Consider the following 21236-nt stretch of genomic DNA (forward strand, 5'->3'; position numbering starts at 1 on the left):
CTGGTGTCCGGGATCAACACAGGTAGACTCAGGTGTCAACCTGCTGTGTGCTGATTCATTATTCTAGAGACATTAATTTCTGCTAGTCTGTTTGCTTCTTTAATCACATGTTGTGGGGGAGACCTATCACATCTGCTCCCCTCCTATTTATACTGTTGGAATCCTTCTACCCATGCCAGCTATATTTTATTCTGTGTTGGTCTGTGAGGTGTAGTGTTCCAGATGCTCTCTGGTGACAGTTGTGTTTAGTGGTGTTTAGTGTTGCTTTTTGTTTGGTGCAGTTGTGGAGTGTACCCCTTTTGTTTTGTTCTTACTCTCTGCTCTTGTTTTCCTCCTGAATCTCTTGTTGTCTTATCCTGTGTGTGTGCTGTGTGAAACAGTTTAGGTTTTTCTCTTGTCTGCCTTTTTCTGTAGTTTCAAAACACTCCCATTCCTCACTGGAAGAAGGATGGGTAATTAGATCAGGACTGGTCATGAACAGGGATAGGAAGGAGACTCAGTCATCTCCACCATTACGCATAACCATGAGAATAGTGATAGCATAGGGTATCCTAACTTAAGGGACAGCTTAGGAGCCCCAGTTCCCCGCTATCCCAAAGTCATTTTGAGAATTACTTAATAATTAGTAATAATTATGATAGCATTCTTTATTATAATTAGCATGGCTAAGATTAGATATACAGTTAGGTCCAGAAATATTTGGACAGTGACACAATTTTCGCGAGTTGGGCTCTGCATGCCACCACATTGGATTTGAAATGAAACCTCTACAACAGAATTCAAGTGCAGATTGTAACGTTTAATTTGAAGGTTTGAACAAAAATATCTGATAGAAATTGTAGGAATTGTACACATTTCTTTACAAACACTCCACATTTTAGGAGGTCAAAAGTAATTGGACAAATAAACCAAACCCAAACAAAATATTTTTATTTTCAATATTTTGTTGCGAATCCTTTGGAGGCAATCTCTGCCTTAAGTCTGGAACCCATGGACATCACCAAACGCTGGGTTTCCTCCTTCTTAATGCTTTGCCAGGCCTTTACAGCCGCAGCCTTCAGGTCTTGCTTGTTTGTGGGTCTTTCCGTCTTAAGTCTGGATTTGAGCAAGTGAAATGCATGCTCAATTGGGTTAAGATCTGGTGATTGACTTGGCCATTGCAGAATGTTCCACTTTTTTGCACTCATGAACTCCTGGGCAGCTTTGGCTGTATGCTTGGGGTCATTGTCCATCTGTACTATGAAGCGCCGTCCGATCAACTTTGCGGCATTTGGCTGAATCTGGGCTGAAAGTATATCCCGGTACACTTCAGAATTCATCCGGCTACTCTTGTCTGCTGTTATGTCATCAATATACACAAGTGACCCAGTGCCATTGAAAGCCATGCATGCCCATGCCATCACGTTGCCTACACCATATTTTACAGAGGATGTGGTGTGCCTTGGATCATGTGCCGTTCCCTTTCTTCTCCAAACTTTTTTCTTCCCATCATTCTGGTACAGGTTGATCTTTGTGTCATCTGTCCATAGAATACTTTTCCAGAACTGAGCTGGCTTCATGAGGTGTTTTTCAGTAAATTTAACTCTGGCCTGTCTATTTTTGGAATTGATGAATGGTTTGCATCTAGATGTGAACCCTTTGTATTTACTTTCATGGAGTCTTCTCTTTACTGTTGACTTAGAGACAGATACACCTACTTCACTGAGAGTGTTCTGGACTTCAGTTGATGTTGTGAACGGGTTCTTGTTCCCCAAAGAAAGTATGCGGCGATCATCCACCACTGTTGTCATCTGTGGACGCCCAGGCCTTTTTGAGTTCCCAAGCTCACCAGTCAATTCCTTTTTTCTCAGAATGTACCCGACTGTTGATTTTGCTACTCCAAGCATGTCTGCTATCTCTCTGATGGATTTTTTCTTTTTTTTCAGCCTCAGGATGTTCTGCTTCACCTCAATTGAGAGTTCCTTAGACCGCATGTTGTCTGGTCACAGCAACAGCTTCCAAATGCAAAACCACACACCTGTAATCAACCCCAGACCTTTTAACTACTTCATTGATTACAGGTTAACGAGGGAGACGCCTTCAGAGTTAATTGCAGCCCTTAGAGTCCCTTGTCCAATTACTTTTGGTCCCTTGAAAAAGAGGAGGCTATGCATTACAGAGCTATGATTCCTAAACCCTTTCTCCGATTTGGATGTGAAAACTCTCATATTGCAGCTGGGAGTGTGCACTTTCAGCCCATATTATATATATAATTGTATTTCTGAACATGTTTTTGTAAACAGCTAAAATAACAAAACTTGTGTCACTGTCCAAATATTTCTGGACCTAACTGTATAATTTGTCAAATGTATTTAAAATGTGGACTAATGCTTGATGCAAACTATTAGAGTATAGATACAGGAATAAATAGTATGTGTAAGAAAGACATATGTGTTTAACAGGCCTACTTACTCAATTATATAACACCATGGGCGCCATATTGATAACATCTAAACTAAATGCATGTATCTCTCACCCTGAAGTATATTATGAACCTGAATCCATATGCCTCACATTTTACCTCAACCTTTTTCACATGTATTTGGTTAGTTTTTACTGATTTTGAGGCTAAGGCGGGCTTTGCACACTACAACATCGCAGGTGCGATATCAGTGGGGTCAAATCGAAAGTGATGCACATCCGGCGTCGCAGTCAATATCGTAGTGTGTAAATCCTTTTTGCTACGATTAACGAGCGCAAAAGCGTCGTTATCGTATCATCGGTGTAGGGTCCTACATTTCCATTATTTGGCAGCAGCGACAGATACGATGTTGTTCCTCATTCCTGCGGCAGCACACATCGCTGTGTGAGAAGCTGCAGGAGCGAGGAACATCTCCTACCTGCGTCACCGCGTCTCACGCCGGCTCTGCGGAAGGAAGGAGGGGGGCGGGATGTTTACGTCCCGCTCATCTCCGCCCCTCCGCTTCTATTGGCAGCCTGCCGTGTGATGTCGTTGTGATGCCCCATGACCCGCCCCCTTAGGAAGGAGGCGGGTCGCCGGCCAGAGCGACGTCGCAGGGCAGGTGAGTGCATGTGAAGCTGCCGTAGCGATAATGTTCACTACGGCAGCAAGCACAAGATATCGCTGCTGCGACGGGGGTGGGTACTATCGTACTCGGCATCACAAGCATCGACTTGCGATGTAGTGTTCAAAGTACCCCTTAGGCGGGCTTTGCACACTACGACATTGCAGGTGCAATGTCGGTGGGGTCAAATTGAAAATGACGCACTTCCGGCATCGCATGCGACATCGTAGTGTGTAAAGGCTCGATGATACGATTAACGAGCGCAAAAGCGTCGTAATCGTATCATCGGTGCAGCGTCGGCGTAATCCATGATTACGCTGACACGACAGTCCGATGTTTTTCCTCGCTCCTGCGGCAGCACACATCGCTGTGTGTGAAGCCGCAGGAGCGAGGAACATCTCCTACCGGCGTCACTGCGGCTTCCGTAGGATATGCGGAAGGAAGGAGATGGGCGGGATGTTTACATCCCACTCATCTCCGCCCCTCCGCTCCGATTGGCCGCCTGGCGTGTGACGTCGCTATGACGCCGCACGACCCGCCCCCTTAACAAGGAGGCAGGTCGCCGGCCAGAGCGACGGTCGCAGGACAGGTGAGTCCATGTGAAGCTGCCGTAGCGATAATGTTCGCTACGGCAGCTATCACAAGGAAATCGCTGCTGCGACGGGGGCGGGTACTATCGCGCTCGGCATCGCAGCATCGGCCTTCGATGTCGCAGTGTGCAAAGTGCCCCTAAGTCTTCATTTAATAAAAGACAAAAAACAAATGTTTTAGCTTTATTGGGTTAGTACAGAATTTAACCTCTTTATTAGAAAGCATTATAAATAATCCAGTTTTTGGGGTAGGGGGGCTTTATTGCATAACACATTGATATAATATTTTGGATGGGGACTGTAAAAGCAAGGAAACTAATCTAACATAATTAAGCAAAATTTCCCTAATTTGTTGAGTTTTATAGGGGATTTTCCCACAAAGTTCATTTTAATCAATAGATCTTGGGATAATAATAAGCTCCACAATTGGATGTATTTAAAAAATTGTTCCTCTTCTGAGATATTCTTATAATAAATGTTCCCCTGCCATGTACTGTGTAATGGCCGTGTCTGACCATACAGTCAGAATTAGCTATGATCCCATGCTGTAATGTCTTTATTCTTTTTTGCATCCTCCCCTGTTCAGGAAATGTGGTTTGATGAGACCCATGTCCCTGTACAATCAGACACGGCTATTACACAGTACACAGCAGGGGTACATTTATAAAATTATCTCAGCACAGGGACATTTTTTAAACACATCCAATTGTGGAGCTTAATTTTATTCCAAGATCTATTAATTAAAATGAACTTTAAAATAAACTTTGTTTGTGAAAAGCCCCTTTAAGGAAAATACTTAAAACAATCAAAATGTAGTAAATCAGATTTTTGTACATCACAGCCAATAGTTGTAGAAGAAATCATTGAATGAGATTTACATATAGAAGATCTACCAAATCTCATCCAGAGATAATAAACATCTCACAGTATCTTCCTGGCAAGTGATACAGCTAATGCAAAGCAGCCTATTAATCATTTATAGAGGTAAACAAGGATTTTTCTCCCTCTGTTTATAGTCTGACCATGTACAATCATTAAGACAAGCAATTAGCAACATCTCATCTATTAGAGAGGAAATAACAATGCTGGACAACCAACAGTGGACAACACAACATAATAAACCGGATGTTTCAAAGCCATTAATTCAGCTGCCACAAGGATTTAAGTGTGAAAGAGGTTCACTTGGAAAGGTAAGTAAAGTAAGCCATGATTTACACAACTCTCATTGCCTTCCACCCAAAAAATGAAATTTCTGCTATTATTTACTGTATGTCATTAAAATGGTTTCAAAGTCATAAAAGATATTAATGTATAAATTATTCACCAGCGTATGCAAAGGGTTTGGAAAAAGAAAGTAATTAACAATAAGAAACCATTTCCTAAAGTTAGTTGTATTTAAAGCAAATCTCTGCTGTGAAGTGTCTTTAGTATATTAGGTAATAAAATAATCAGATTTCCCCTAATATAATATTATTACATCACATCCACTACTACAGCTCATAATAATGTGTATGGGCAAAATTGCAGCTCAGCCAGAGATGACATCAGAACTAGAGCGATACTGGGCCAAAACCGGAAGAGACCAACAAGCTCTACCAACAGATGAAGCAACCAGCGATTGCACAATAATGGCTTATCATAAGAATACAATATCAGTAGTGATGAGCAAACCCGTGGATATTCGGATTCGCCGAACTAGCATGGACTAAAAAAAAAGATTGTGTTTGGCAGTCAAACTTGACCCTGACACCGAACCCCATATAAGTCTAACGGACCCCAACTTATGTGTTATAAAATGGTGTCAGTAAAGGCTAGGGGGATGCAACATAAAGAAAATAAGGACTAAAGCAGGACAGTTATAGTTACCGACTTTCCCCACAGCTGTCATACTGCTTCCAGATCCGATCATTAGCTATCATGCATATTCAGTGCTTCCCCCACCCACTGTCCCAGCATCTGTGATTGATTGCAGTCAGAATATGCTCCCACCCTCTGTGACAGCGTCTGTGATTGGTTGGAATCACACACACTGTCTGCGTCCCTATAGTGGTATAAAATAAATAAATAAAATGGCGTAGGATCCCCAAAATATTGATACCAAGCGCAGATAAAGCAGACAGCTATAGGCTGCAGCTCCCAGCCGTGAGTAATCTTGACTGTGTATCAAAATACAAGGGACCCCATGGGGCTTTTTTAAAAATTATGTAAATAAATAATGAAAATAACCAATGTGTGGTCCCCCATAATTTTAATACCAAGACACGATAAAGCCAACAGCTGTAGGCTGGTATTCTCAGGCTGAGGAGGCTCATAGTTATTCAGCTCACCAACCTAAAAATAGCAACCCGCAGCCACCCCGGAATTCTCGCATCCATTATATGCAACAATTCCGATTGCCCTGATGCAGTAGCAATATCAGGTCAATATAAGGGGATAATGGCAGCTGTGACTTGTAAAATACTGTATCTCTTGGCAAAAAAACGCATCAAAACACAATGCAGTTTTTATGCAGTTGGCAGAAAAAAATACTGCACCCCCTAGCAAAAACCACAACAAAACCACATTGCGTTTTGATGCATTTTTTTACCAGAAGAAGCAAATTTGGTGAAGGGATTTGTTGTATAAAACCTGTTGTACCAAACCTACATCTTCTGTTAGAAAACCGCACAAAAACCACTATTTTAATGCTATTTTGCTGTGGTTTTCTGCCACGAGATGCAAATCTGTTGCAGACATTTGATCACCAAATTCGCATCAGCTGACAGAAAACCACACCTAAACTGCATTTTTCTGCCAGGAGATGCAGATTGGTACTGAAATTTAGACACCAAATTCATGCATCAAATCTACATCTTCGGGTGTTAAAACAGTGATGCGGTTTTGTTGCAGTTTTTGCCAGGAGATGCAGATTTGGTGTAAAAATTCTAGCATCAAATTTGCATCTCCTGGCAAAAAAAAAATGCAGTTTAAGTGGGGTTTTCTGTCAGGAGATGCAAATTTGGTGCTGAAATATCTGCACCAAATTTGCATTTCCTTGAAGAAAACAGCACCGAAACGATGTCAAAACCAGCAGATACAGATTTGGTGCTGGAATTTCTAAACCCAATTGCTGCACCAAATCTGCATCTCCTGGTAAAAAAAAAACGCATCAAAACTGCATTGTGTTTTGATGTGGTTTTTGCCTGGAGATACAGTTTTGGTGCACAAATTTGGTGCATAAATTCCAGTACCAAATCTGCATCTGTTGGTAAGAAACACATTTTTCTGCCAGGAGATACAGGTCTCATGGAACTCAATGCGTTCACCTGAGGTGAGGTCACTGAGTTTAATGAGTTCATCTGAGGTGCATTTTCCTGCGGTCACAGGTGTGGTATCGTGGAAACCTGCAGCTGTGACCGTAGGTAAACTCAGTGACATCAGCGCTCACAGCTGTGGCTCAGTCATTGTCTGCCTGAGGCTGCAGCGGGCGGGCATGTTCTGTAATGTGCCTGTTCGCTGTGACTTCATTATGTAGCAGGGCAGGGATCATCGTGGGACGTCATGGTGTGGATTTTGTCTGACTTGGGTGTTTTGGGGCTAATAAATTAAAGAAAGAGGGTGTTTTGTTTTTTGGGTTTTTTCTAAAAGGATTTTTCTCTGTGTTTTGTTTATTTATTTCTTTTGACTTACAGGGTAAGTAATGAGAGGGTCTCATAGATCCCACCTCATTACTAATCCAGGATTTAGTAGCAGCTGGGATTTTTGACAAATGACAGGTGTCATTAACTGATTATGTTACCCAGATTGCCATCTCACTAGGGTAATTGGGATAACCAGGGTAAGGCTGCTTTCACACATCCAGCTTGAGCTCTGCAGCTCAATCCGGCTGTGCAAGCTATGCAAAGGATGCGGTGAAAACACCGCATCCTTTGCATAAGTTTTTCCTTTGCGGCCAGTCCGGTTTTTGCCGCTTGCGGCATGCTACTGAGCATGCGCAGTGGCAAAAACCGCATGCGGCAGCCGGATGCGGTTATTTCCGCATCGCGCCGCATCCGGCCACCATAGGCATGCATTGAAAAATGCGCCGCATCGGCCAAATGCGGCGCGATGCGTTTTTTTTTGCCGCACGAAAAAACGTGCCAGGCAACGTTCCATCCGGCCGCATCGGCTAAATCTGCCGCATGCGGCAAAAACCGGACGGAACGCAAGGCCATGCGGCACAATGCGGCACTAATTAAAGTCTATGCAGGAAAATCGCAACCGGCAGCAAAAAAAACGGTTGCGATTTTCCTGCAAAGTGCCGGAGTGTGCCGCATTGCAGAAACCGGAGGTGTGAAAGCAGCCTAAAATGCCAGAATTGTCACATCTAATAAATGTGACAATTCTGGGCAGCTACAGACTGATAATTTTAACCTGGGGAGGGCCAATAACCATGACCCTCCCCAGCATGAGAATACCATCCCCTAGCTGTCGGCTTTGTCTTGGCTAAGTATAAAAATTGGGGGGAACGCATGTCCTTTTTTTATTATTTATTTAAATAATTTAAAAAAAGTCGCATGTAGTTCCTCATATTTTGATATACAGCCAAGATAACACACACAGCTGATGGCTGTAGCCTGTAGCCGTCGACTTTATCTCTTCTGGGTATCACAATATGACCCATATAATTTTTTCATTTATTTATTTATTTTTACCCTACAATAGGAATGCAGAGAGAATTTTTTATTCCAATCACAGATGCTGTCACAGAGGGTGGGAGCATGGTCTGACTGCAATCAATCACAGGCGCCAGGACTGATGATGGGTGGGGGAAGCAGTGAATATGCATGAGAGCTTATGATCAGACAAGGAAGCAGTGTTACAGCTGTAGGGAAGTTTGGTAAGTATAACTGTCCTGCTTTATTGTTTATTTTCTTTCGGTTTCATTTTTTTACATTTCTATCATTATCCATGTGGCCGAACTCAAACAGTAATATGGACTTCCCTGAGAACTCTGTGTTCAGGGTCTATGCACGGACACTAGTCCAGTATGGACCCCAAACTTTTAAGTTCCGGTTCGCTCATTTATAAATATCAGTCTTTAAAAATACGAAAACCATTTACCGGTACCAGCAAAGTAAAGAAACTGGCTGAGCGACTGTCATGTTCTTGGACCTATGCTATCTATGATGGGAACCCTTTATTAATTATGTCTTTATGGTATTTTCATTCATATTTTTTCTGCACAATACTCAGTTTCTATGATAGCTACTTATGTCTTATTTTTTCTTTATTCATAGGATTTATATTGACATAATAGCAAAAGAGTGAATTACGCTTGTCCGTGATGCAGCCCCCCCCCCTTTTTCTCTGACATTTATTACTCTCTTTGTATATATATTTATATGTCTGAACACTCTGAGATTCCATTAGAGTCTGTTTTTTGAATTGTTTCGTGATACAACATGTTATGAGATTATACGTCAATGCATGTGTGTTTATTTATGCTAATAGTGATATTTTTATATAGCATTTTCTCTTTTATTTTCTGTCACATTGTAATCTGATGAAGGTCGTTTGACCGAAATATTACACAGTATACACAACTGTTTGTTCCAATAAAGAACTGCTTGTTCCAATAAAGAATTTTTTCTATTTTCAAAACCATATATGAGTGCTGGATTTTTGGATTTGTTGGTATAGGGGTTGGACCCTATCCAGGCACCATTAATTTTGTTGGAGTGCCGCACTTCCACATATTATTGTGATTATCCTTTAGTGCGGGCACCCACTTTTTGAGCATGACAAGTGAAGTTTTTTCCTATACTGCCAATGAGACAGCGGACATTGTGGGTCGCATCACGTTATAGAATGATTTTCTCCAGATTCCGGCACAGGAGCTTAAATCCCGGGATTACCAAAAGGAATCACGAAAGCTTCAGAATCTAGAGTTACACTGTGCAACGATTGCTGAATACTTACGGGTACAGAGAATACCAAGAGGTTTACGGGTTGGCGTTCGGCCGACCATCTTTTGCGACAATCAAGAGTATTGTAACCGTTTTGAACATATTTGAACAAATCGCAGCAATTGAACAACAATTAACTTCAACTTCTTCTGTGGAAGAATTTACGAAGATCAAGGATGACACTATACGAGATTTACTAGCACATAAAACCGAAAGTCAGAAAGTCAAACGTGAAAACTTTTTACGTGATACTGAGGATTACAAAAATAACAGAGTCTATAGATGGCGCGACACAACTGTTCGCAGGTTTCCAAGACGCTACCAATTCTCATCCAGTGATAACTCAGCCTCAGATTCGGAGTTTCCTTATACAAGAAGACCAAAACCGGCTTTTTTAGGCCAAAGAAATCATTGAGGACAAAGAGGAAACCCCGGCAGGGGGGACAGTGTCGCCGACTCAACCAGGTCCATGATAATGACCAGGTCACAGGTACGACGGACTCAATTGTAGTGAATATTTCATCAAAAAATCTTTCCTCTGATCAGGTAAATCTTCTACAAAGAGGTCTATCCTTTTGTCCATCTTATAAGTTTGATAATTTTCAATTACAAATGGATCTACTGAGATTTTATCGCAACTTGCGTATTAAAGCACATTTTTCATCTCCCTTGACTACAGGTTTAAGACCAGTAGAACCTCCTAGCATAATAACTCCTGTTAATATCAAGGAGTTAGGACTTAAAATCAAGAGTACATTTATGCCACCTAAAAACAATCCTCCACTTGAGACTTTTATAGGGTTATTAGAGAAGGATGTATCTTCCTTTTGTAAAGATGTTTCCAATAAAGTACTACACTGTCCTTCCAATTTTTCTGCTAAAGATAAATTGACATTAACATCACTTATGGAAGATAAGGAGATAATTATTAAACAGGCGGATAAGGGTGGGGCCCTGGTAGTTATGGATCGACATGCGTATCTACAGGATATACGGAGACATTTAGAGGATAGAGAGGTGTATGGGGTGTTACCTCATAATCCCACTAATAAGATACGTGACAGGATTAGAACTGTGTCCAGCCACTATTTACAGAAGGGCGTCATTGATCAAAAAACTTACGATTATTTGCAAAAACAGAATCCTATTACTCCTGTTTTTTATGTATTGCCTAAGATTCATAAAACTTTGATCAATCCACCTGGTAGGCCGATAGTGGCGGGCACAGACTCGATTCTGTCTCCCTTGGCCATACTTCTTGAGAGGATAATCACTCCTCTAACCAAAACTACTCCATCCTTTATCTTGGATACAGGTCATTTTTTACAAACCATCAGAAGTCTGGGTAACATTCCAGCTCATGCCTTCCTGATAACCTGGGACGTTACGAGTCTATATACATCTATATTGCACCATAAGGGGATGACAGCTGTACATGATTTATTGTCCAAAAATTATGTTCCCATGGAGGTACAGAATTGTTGTCTAGACCTTTTACAAATAGTTCTAACTGAGAATTTCTTCTTATTCCAGGATACCTTCTACATTCAAAAACAGGGCACCGTAATGGGGTCCAATGTGGCACCCCCCTACGCTAATGCATACATGTCTCTATTTGAAGAAAAATTTGTATACACTCATAAGGGATATCAGGAATATTGCATCTGTTGGAGAAGATTTATTGATGATGTGTTTTGCATTTGGGGGGGCCCTTTGGACTCCATTCTGGAATTCCACCAACATATAAATGGAATTTGGCCAGAGCTTCAGTTTGTCATTCATTATGACTTGTCTAAAATTGATTTTCTTGACACTACTGTTACTAAAGGGAGTGATGGTTTTCTGCAGACAGATCTGTTTGTAAAAACTACAGATAGAAATAACTTGTTATTATACAATAGTTGCCACCCCAAAGCTACCAGAGATTCTATTCCAAAATCACAATTTCTCAGGGTTCAGAGGATAGTTAGTCAGGAGGATGTTAAGAAGACCCGCTTACAGGAAATGAGGTCTAAATTTGAGGCTAGAGGTTATCCACAGGAGGTTCTGAATAATAATATTATCAATGATATCACAACTACACATAAGACCAAAAAGAATCGCTTAGCATTTGTTCATACTTATCACCCTTTTGCGTATAAGATCCATAAATTCATCAGAAGTCATTGGGATATTCTACGGAAAGGATACCCAGATATAGAGGAATTCAAAACACCGTTCCTCCCATGTTTCAGGCGTCCCTCGAATTTAGGAAATAAATTGGTAAGGGCCGATGTTAGCACCAACTTAACGGGTCCCATTCAGACTCATCTGTTAACCCCAAAACGTGGCACCTTCCCGTGTTTGAGCTGTCCCCAAAGTAATAATATAATGAAAGGGGATAAAGTTTTACATCCTTATAGTGGTCGGGGTTACCCAATAAGAGGTTTTTTTACTTGTGATACCTCATTTGTGGTTTACGTTATCAAATGCCCTTGCGGGCTACTATATGTGGGTGAAACAACACAGTCAGTCAAGGAACGCATATCACAACATAAGTCTACAATAAGGTGTGAGAGATTGACATTACCACTCCCATTTCATTTTCATAAACAGGGCCACAGTGTGAGCCACTTACGGTTCCAAGTTCTAGAACAGGTTCTTCCACACAGAAGGGGAGGTGATAGGGTTAAAACCCTATAACAGAGGGAGGCATATTGGATCTTTACGCTTCAGACACTGGAACCAAAAGGTCTTAATCGGGATTTTGACACCTCTAGTTTTCTATAGTTATTTATATTATTCATTTTTTCTTTTTCTCCCTTTTTCTTAGCAGAGAAACTGAATATAGTCCAGAAGATGGTCCATTCGTATAGGTATTCCTTTACCTCTCTCCTGTTCCCCCTTTTTCCTATCCCTTCCACACTCATAATTTTTCCCTTATCCTTCCCTTTTCCTCCCTTTTTCCCTTTCTTCCTTTTAACCTCTCCTTCTGTCCTTCTATCTTTTTCTTTAATTTCCTTTATTCCTTTCCCCTTCTTCTTTTCCATCCTCTTGTTATCTTGAGTCTTATCTTTCTAAAAAATTTTCTCTTTTTTCGATCTTCCTTATAATATTTCTTATCTTATTAAAGAGCACCATTCCCGTTTCCCGATTTTCCTTCCCTTCTACCCCTTATACAAAACATTTTTTTCCCATCCCTTACGTTTTTTGTATATTTGTATATTTTTTGTATATTTTCTATATTCGGTTCCCCTCATAAATAGTAAATTCCTTCCCATTTCTTATTTGTGTCATTTACATCTAATATTTATATATCTTAAGATATATATTCCACATTTAATCGTGCTTTAGATAACATATTTAGCACTTGGTCACAGGTTTCATGCACTTCCACGCTTGTGAAGGTTTATATACTGCCACTTAGTACTGTTACTTCCTTTATTTACTACTAGAAGTTACGTTTACGCTGTTATATGTCTATTACCTTATTAGGCAGTCTATTTACATATCATCAGTGGTATTTACACTTATATATTATATTTACATATGACATACATCACAAGTTTACTGCTGCGCAGGTGCAGCCTTGCCAACCAGGGTCTTTCACAGGTTGCCATTCAGGATCGTCACTTCCGGTTTTTATAACGGAAGTGACCTCCGGGTGTCCTAATACTAATTTCATTCCTCTATTAAAATTACTAATTCCCACCCACGATCGTTTATATTTATACTTCAGACAAAACATCTAGCACTTAAACGGTGGTTTTATGTGCCTCCACACATGCAATTGTCTGCCAACCAGGCCGTTTACATATTGCCATCCAGCATTGTCACTTCCTGTAATTGGAACGGAAGTGACGTTACGCTATCAGTACCTACACGCCCACTACCTTATTAGGCGGTCTATTTAAATCCCAGACGCCAGGCTGATAGGACATGGGCACCACAAACCCGGACGGGCAGTGTTCCATCTAATATCCTATTGATTTCCACTATTCCAAAACGTTGGTAAGTGCATTCCTTTATTCCCCTTTACATTTTTCTTGGACCTATGCTATCTATGATGGGAACCCTTTATTAATTATGTCTTTATGGTATTTTCATTCATATTTTTTCTGCACAGTACTCAGTTTTTATGATAGCTACTTATGTCTTATTTTTTCTTTATTCATAGGATTTATATTGACATAATAGCAAAAGAGTGAATTACGCTTGTCCGTGATGCAGCCCCCCCTTTTTCTCTGACATTTATTACTCTCTTTATATATATATTTATATGTCTGAACACTCTGAGATTCCATCAGAGTCTGTTTTTTGAATTGTTTCGTGATACAACATGTTATGAGATTATACGTCAATGCATGTGTGTTTATTTATGCTAATAGTGATATTTATATATAGCATTTCCTCTTTTATTTTCTGTCACATTGTAATCTGATGAAGGTCGTTTGACCAAAATATTACACAGTATACACAACTGTTTGTTCCAATAAAGAATTTTTTCTATTTTCAAAACCATATATGAGTGCTGGATTTTTGGATTTGTTGTCATGTTCCAAAGTTCCTGCAGTTGCTCTATAAAGCAGGATAACATCAAAACCAACTGATAAATGTGCATGGAAAAGTGCAAAAACTCTATAATGCCTGTAAAATGTGTCTGTTTATTGCAGAAATGACTGCAGAAATATATTTGTTTAGTACATACCTCTATTAATAAAGTTCTGCTTTCTTCTACAAAACTTTCAGTCTCTAGATTTATTCTTTAAAAGGAATGTGTCAGTGCAGGTTTTTGCTACCTCATCTGAGAGCAACATTGTGTAGGACAAAGAGAGTTTGAATCCAACGATGTATGACTTAGATGACTGGGTGCAGCTGTTTGGACACAATCAGAATGTTTAGATTTAGCCATCTAGCAGAGCTGAGTGAACTTCCCACCCACACCGCCTCTCAATAGAGATTGCACATAGACAGTGAGGTGTCAATCACTGGAGGGGGTGTGCTGGACTGCTCTGTGTGTGATTTTGTAGTCCAAGCAATAATAAGGGTCCTGCTGCTATAAACAAACAGAAAATAAACAGATCAGACAGTGACAAGACAGGCATCACATAGTCAGCTCACCGGAGTGGTGCTCGGTCTAATGGCTTCAAGTTAAATAAAAAAAATAATGAAAAACACAGTTACAAAAATGGGCATTGACTAAGGACAACACCAGTCAGACACGCTCTGCCTTCTGTTTTTATTCTGCATGCTCTGTACCTACTGTACCTTCTTTGATCTATTGAATATTTTAACCAAGAGTCTATAAATGGATTTTATCTAGAATTGCTGCGTTCATAAAAGTCTGATCTATCAAAGTATACAATAAATTAATCAAGTCAGGAAATGGTGTAACATAAAAAAAATCAAAACACCACAATTACTTTTTTGGGCTGCCACAACATTCCACTGAAGGCGATCAAAACATCAGATCTACCCCAATATGGTATCAGTAAAAATGTCAGCTCAGGGTGCAAATAATAAGCTGTCACACAATCCCATGTACCAAAAAGTGAAAATGTTACAGGAGTCAGAAAATGGCGCCATTAGGAAGAAAAAAAATGTCTTACAAATTAAAGATTTTTTTTCACCACTTACAAAAAAAAAAACTATACATATTTGGTATCTGTGTATGCATACTGACCTCAGGAATCATATCATTGTGTCAGTTTTACCATATAGAAATCAACCCCCCACAAAAAAACCCCACAAAAACAATTAAGAAATTATGTTTTTTTTGGCAAGTTTAACCCCATTCAGCCCCGGGGCACTTTCCGTTTTTCCGTTTTTGCGTTTTTGTTTTTTGCTCCCCTTCTTCCGAGAGCCGTAACTTTTTTATTTTTCTGTCAATCTTGCCATATGAGAGCTTGCTTTTTGCGGGACAAGTTGTACTTTTAAATGAAAACATAAATTTTACCATATGGGGTACTGGAAAACAGCAAAAAAATTCCAAATGCAGAAAAATTGCAAAAAAAGTGTGATGGCACAATAGTTTTTGGGATGTTTTATTCACGGTGTTCACTATATGGTAAAACTGGGGTGTGGGTATGATGCCTGAGGTCGGTGCGAGTTTGTAGACACCAAACATGTATAGGTTTACTTGTATCTAAGGGGTTAAAAAAAATTCCCAAGTTTGTCCAATAAAAGTGGCGCACGTTTTGCGCCATTTTCCGAAACACGTAGCGTTCTTAATTTTTGGGATCTATCGCTCAGTGATGGCTTATTTTTTGCGTCTCGAGCTGATGTTTCTAATGGTACCATTTTTGCGCAGATGCTACGTTTTGATCGCCTGTTATTGCATTTTGCGTAAAACTTGCGGCGACCAAAAAACGTAATTTTGGCATTTGGAATTTTTTTGCCACTACGCCGTTTACCAATCAGATTAATTGATTTTATATTTTGATAGATCGGGCATTTCTGAACGCGGCGATACCAAATATGTGTATATTTATTTATTTATTAACCCTTTAATTTTCAATGGGGGGGAAAGGGGGTGATTTGAAATTTTAGGTTTTTTTTTTTATTTTTTAAAACTTTTTTTTTTACTTTTTTTTTTTATTTTACTAGTCCCCATAGGGGGCTATAGCGATCAGCAATCCGATCGCTCTTATCTATTTGCTGATCACAGCTATACAGCTGTAAACAGCAGATTCAGTCACTTTCTGTTTCTCTCTGCTCGCGGCCGAGGGAAAACGAAAGTGAAACTTCATAGCTGCAGACGTCATCACATGACATGTTGCTACGATGGCAACCACCGATAGTCACGTGATCACGCACGTGACTTCCGGTGGGGACGGCGGTAAGTAAAAAACATGGCCACGCGCATATAGCTCTTGCTGCCAGACTTTGTCAGCAAGATTTAAGGAGTTAATGGCCGCGGGTGGAAGCGATTCCACCCGCGGCTAGCAGGCACACATGTCAGCTTTTGAAAACAGCTGATATGTGTGCCGACCGCCGCCGCCTGCCTGCGGCAGGGGGCGGGGCTTAACGGGACACGCTCCATGACGGATATATCCGTCCATGGTCGTGAAGGGGTTAATACACTTCCAGTTCTTTCTCATTTTCCAGTACACTATATGGTAAAATGAATGGTGTCATTCAGAAGTACAATTTGTCCTTCAAGCCCTCATAGGCTATATTGATGGGAAAGGGAAAAAGTCATGGCTCTTTGAAGAAGAGGAGTAAAGACAAAACAAAAAAAAGAAAATGGCCATCGCGTGAAGAATTTGTAGGGGTTTCTTGGCTACAGTTTAGTTAAAACAAAATAAGTGTACTTTATCCACTCTCCCTGGAACAAGCTGTGAGTCACCATCGCTGCTCAGGGAGTCATGTCAAAATCATTGCAGCCAATAACTGATTTCATTCATTTGGCCAGAGCTAACTGCATAAGCAGGTCAAAGCGCTTTGGCTTACTGATTGGTTTTAGCACTATCCACATGATGGCAACACTAGACAATAACATATACTGGAAACAGTGTTGAAAAGTTAGTGCTGGACCTGGGGGGAGGGAGTAAATCAGAGTTTATTATTGTAATGTATTGTATTGTATTGTTTGTTATTTCCCAGAGGAACATTTCGGCTATAAGTCTCCTCACTGGCAGTCAGATTGGTTTGTCAGTCTCTGCAAATATTCCCCTTAGACCCTATATTAGCTTCTCATACAGCCAGATCAGATCTCATACTTTGCACTGACGAGGGGCAATCACCCCAAAACACCATGTCTGCAAATTGAGGTTCTGATCTGGCATAAATCTGGTCATATGAAAAGGCTTGTTAAAGGGCCACCTTTGAATTTTAGGATTGCTACTTGGTTGGTGGAATTAGAGTTCATCTCCTTCCTCCTGGAAGAGATAATTTGTTATTGTAAAACAAACTGCAGCCAAGAGTACAGGAGTAAAACACCACCTCTTCTCATGGTTCACTTGTCTGACCTCCTACTACAAGTAAGGATAACTGTACACCTCACCTGTCCATTTAAAGGAAACCTGTCACCAGAATTTTTGCAAATAAACTAAAAGAATCCCCTTCTGCAGCTCCTGGGCTGCATTCTAGAAAGGTCCATCTTGCTACTGGACCCCTTTCAGACCTAAATAAACACTTTAAAAAAACCTGTTCGCCGTCCCCCATTGTTCATTCACATACATGAGGCCGCCGCCCTCATGTAACACAGTGCTCCTGAGTTCTCGCGCATGCCCAGTGGCACTATTGTGGGACTGAGCATTGTGCAAATTGCGAGCGCTGGTGAGGTTATTGCGCAGGCGCAAGATTATGGGCGGCGCTGGAATGTCATCACCAGCGTCATCTAAGTACCCACTCATAATCTCGTGCCCGCGGTAATAGGTAACGTGGATGATATGGCCAGCGCTAGCGCATAACAGTGGAGGCAGAGGGAAAAGCTCGGGCACAAGATTATGGGCGGGTACTTGGATGACGCTGGTGATGACATTCCAGTGCTGCCCATAATCTGGCACCTGCGCAATAACCTCACCAGCGCTCGCAATTTGCACAATGCTCAGTCCCGCAATAGTGCCACTGGTCATGAGCGAGAACTCAGGAGCACTGTATTACATGAGGGTGTCGGCCTCATGTATGTAAATGAACAATGGGAGACGGCAAAAAGCAGCAGGAGGGGGAATAACGAACGGAAAACAGCCCGCCCCAGTGCCCAGAAAACATCATTAGCATACCAAAAGGTAAGATTTTATAAAGTGTTTATTTAGGTCTGAAAGGGGGGCCAGTAGCAACATGAACCTTTCTAGAATGCAGCCAAGGAGCTGCAGAAGGGGATTCTGTTAGTTTCGTAGCGAAAATTCTGGTGACAGGTTCCCTTTAACCTTAAGCAGCATTTGTGTTCCCCTATTGGCCTGAGGCTGACTTGTATACTTTGGCACATTGTTTGCTTACCTGTATAGAAAAGTGCAGCAAAATGTCATTTTCTATGCTGAGGGCCACTACACAAAATATTTACTGTGCAGTATACTTTTTTCATTTTTAAATGGGTCCCTATGGGGGTCTAGGCATCCATCCTAACTGTGGTCACTGTTGAGTGTACACCTCTAACATATGTGGATGACAGTGGATATAAACACAGTGAGTCCCTAGCCTGACTTGTCATACACGTTAAAGATGTTTAGTCACTCCATATTTATAATCCACAAACCTGAGGCTTGGGAGCGGCATGAATAAGAAATTAAGTAACTCAATTTCTGTCAAAATGTCTTCAATAATTTATTTTTATATGTAAATCAAAGATATCGGAGAATATAACAATCTTTTCATAATCCACTAAATGAAAAAGGAGAACCGTCTACACCAGCTTGGTGAATAGAAAGGGCCATTATCATTTGAAATCATTTACTGTTAATCATTTTCTTAACAAATGACTATTCCTCAAAGGACTATTTCAACAATAAAAAAAGGGTAAAGGGATGATTCCTCTGGTTTCATTTGTTATGGTTTTTCGTTAGAAAATCGAATGGAGAACTAAATGGAAATAAAAGTATTCCAAAACTAATAAATGAAACTTAGCAAAGTCAGAAAAAATGCAGCAATATAGCTAACGTCAACCCGCGATTCTCTAAAGTTTATAGGCTGTTTATGCAAATATGTATTAAGATGAAAACCATCTATCAGAAGCATAAAATTATCTCATCGAGTCAATAAATCCACGCATTTCATCAATCCTAATTACATCTTCTCGGCCGAGACATCTTTAAAACATTTCTTCGCTGTGATAGAACGTGCGTGAATATACTACCAATAAAATCCACCATTAGAAATGTTTGTGTTCACTGATCACATATGCCACAAATCAGGTCAGTATATTACATTAGTCATTCAGTCAACAGAAGGAAAAATACATTGCAGAATCATAGATGAGGTCATGCTAATTAATTTGGCAAGTTATTTATGATCCCACAAGAAAGCAGGGACAGTCTGTGTTAATGACAATTCTCAGCTATTATTTCTTTTGTATAGCGACTCAGCTGACGAGAGACTTGACGGTCAGGATAGAAGCTGTGATTGGCAATGTATTGTAAGCAGCAACTAACAAAAATACGCAACACAAAATTAAACAACAAGCTTATAACATTGGTCAGTCCTTGATACTTTTGTAATACGAAAAAGAGAGAATCTCCAGTAAAAGATGGCTTATGTCTATTAATACAGACAACCTGTCACTGAATAATGAATTGGCCACAAAAAATTGAGTAAAATATAGAAAGGAACTGTCATCAGCTCAAAAAATGCCAGTTTTAACTCTTTTTACGTTGTTTTATTTGTTTTGTTTTTTTGTTTAATTGGATCCAGAGATTGGGCCTTTCTATTTAGTGCTAATATTAATTGTCTTTTCAAGGGGGAGTGGCTATAATGACTCTTTGGGGCTGTGTCTTTAGGCTGCTTTGCATTATTACCCTGTGAGCAACGTCCCCTTGTAAAAACCATAAAAAGCAATAGTAATAACAAGTCCCATATTTCTGAAATTGCATGGTGAATAGAATGCGGAATGCTCAGAAAAGAAGTGACAATAAATTAGATAATTCTTGCCTTTTTGACCTTGTGATAGGTTCTCTTTGACAAAACAACAAGAGGACAAATCTTAGATTTTTGTTTATATTGACTTTACTTTAGGGATATAAACCTTTAAGTGCTTGCTTGTATATACTTTCAACGCCTTCAGTAAGCTTCACATCTACTTTACAAGTCACATATTCATATGACTAAAACCATTTTCAAATTACCTTGCATGTTGGATAATTGTAGATGTGACTTGGTCCGAATAGCCACTTATCGATATATCCTGCAGCTCCTCCTGTGCAATTTGGGTATAAACCATAGTCACCAATTCCCCCGGGACCCAGATAACCTCTGTGGGAATAAATAAGACATTAAAGGCAATATGTGATCTTTCCACAATTAGAATTTTAATTACAAGTATGTTAAATATAGAAATTTGGTTTGGGCTTAGGCCCAATTCATCAGAGCAATTTTGATAAACTTCTGGTGTAAATATCTTTTGCTAGTAGGAAAATTTTGTGAGTTTTGACAGTTTCTTCCAATTACAACAAAATGGGTGGAGCTGGTGAGCAACAAGACCATGGCAAGGACATGATGCCACAGCTGGTTTTATTCGTGACAAGCTGTGGCGTTCCTTAGATCAATAAATCTACCTGGGGTTAGATTTTTGGCAATGCAGACAGAGGCACTCGCCACTCAACAGACACTCCTGATTCATTATGTGCCCCTGTAATAAGTTAGGAGTGTCTGACCTCAACACACATCCTCAGCAAGACTGGCGAGAAAATCAATAAATCAGGGGCCTTATTCTTTGTAAAAAGTAAAAAGTAATGAAAGTAATACAGTGTAAATGAATAGTAATGCTCTAACTATAGTAATCACTTAGACCCCGACTCATTAAGATCGTCGATTTTCTCACCAGTTTTTATGAGGGATGTAGTAACTCAGATGATCCTGATTCATGAAGAGATGTAGGCCTCATGAATCAGGAGCGTGTGATGAGTGGCATGCGCCTCTTTACACCATGCCAGAAATCTTTCTTCAGTTCTAAAAAAATTGCAAGATTTTTTCACATCTCCACATTGTGCCAGAATTTTTTGACTTTTCAAACCAATTTG

General features: G+C 40.2%; 1 protein-coding gene across 1 annotated transcript in view; it reads right to left on the reverse strand.

The window, feature by feature from the left end:
• Window positions 1-21236, reverse strand: part of LOC142311037 (heparan-alpha-glucosaminide N-acetyltransferase-like) — a 1039195-nt gene that overhangs the window by 468351 nt on the left and 549608 nt on the right. The window contains exon 13 of the mRNA XM_075349039.1: window positions 20343-20469. Coding sequence (XP_075205154.1) covers window positions 20343-20469 — 127 coding nt within the window. The remainder of the gene's footprint in view (window positions 1-20342; window positions 20470-21236) is intronic.

This window comes from Anomaloglossus baeobatrachus, chromosome 5 (assembly GCF_048569485.1).
Source record: "Anomaloglossus baeobatrachus isolate aAnoBae1 chromosome 5, aAnoBae1.hap1, whole genome shotgun sequence".
Classification (NCBI taxonomy): domain Eukaryota; kingdom Metazoa; phylum Chordata; class Amphibia; order Anura; family Aromobatidae; genus Anomaloglossus; species Anomaloglossus baeobatrachus.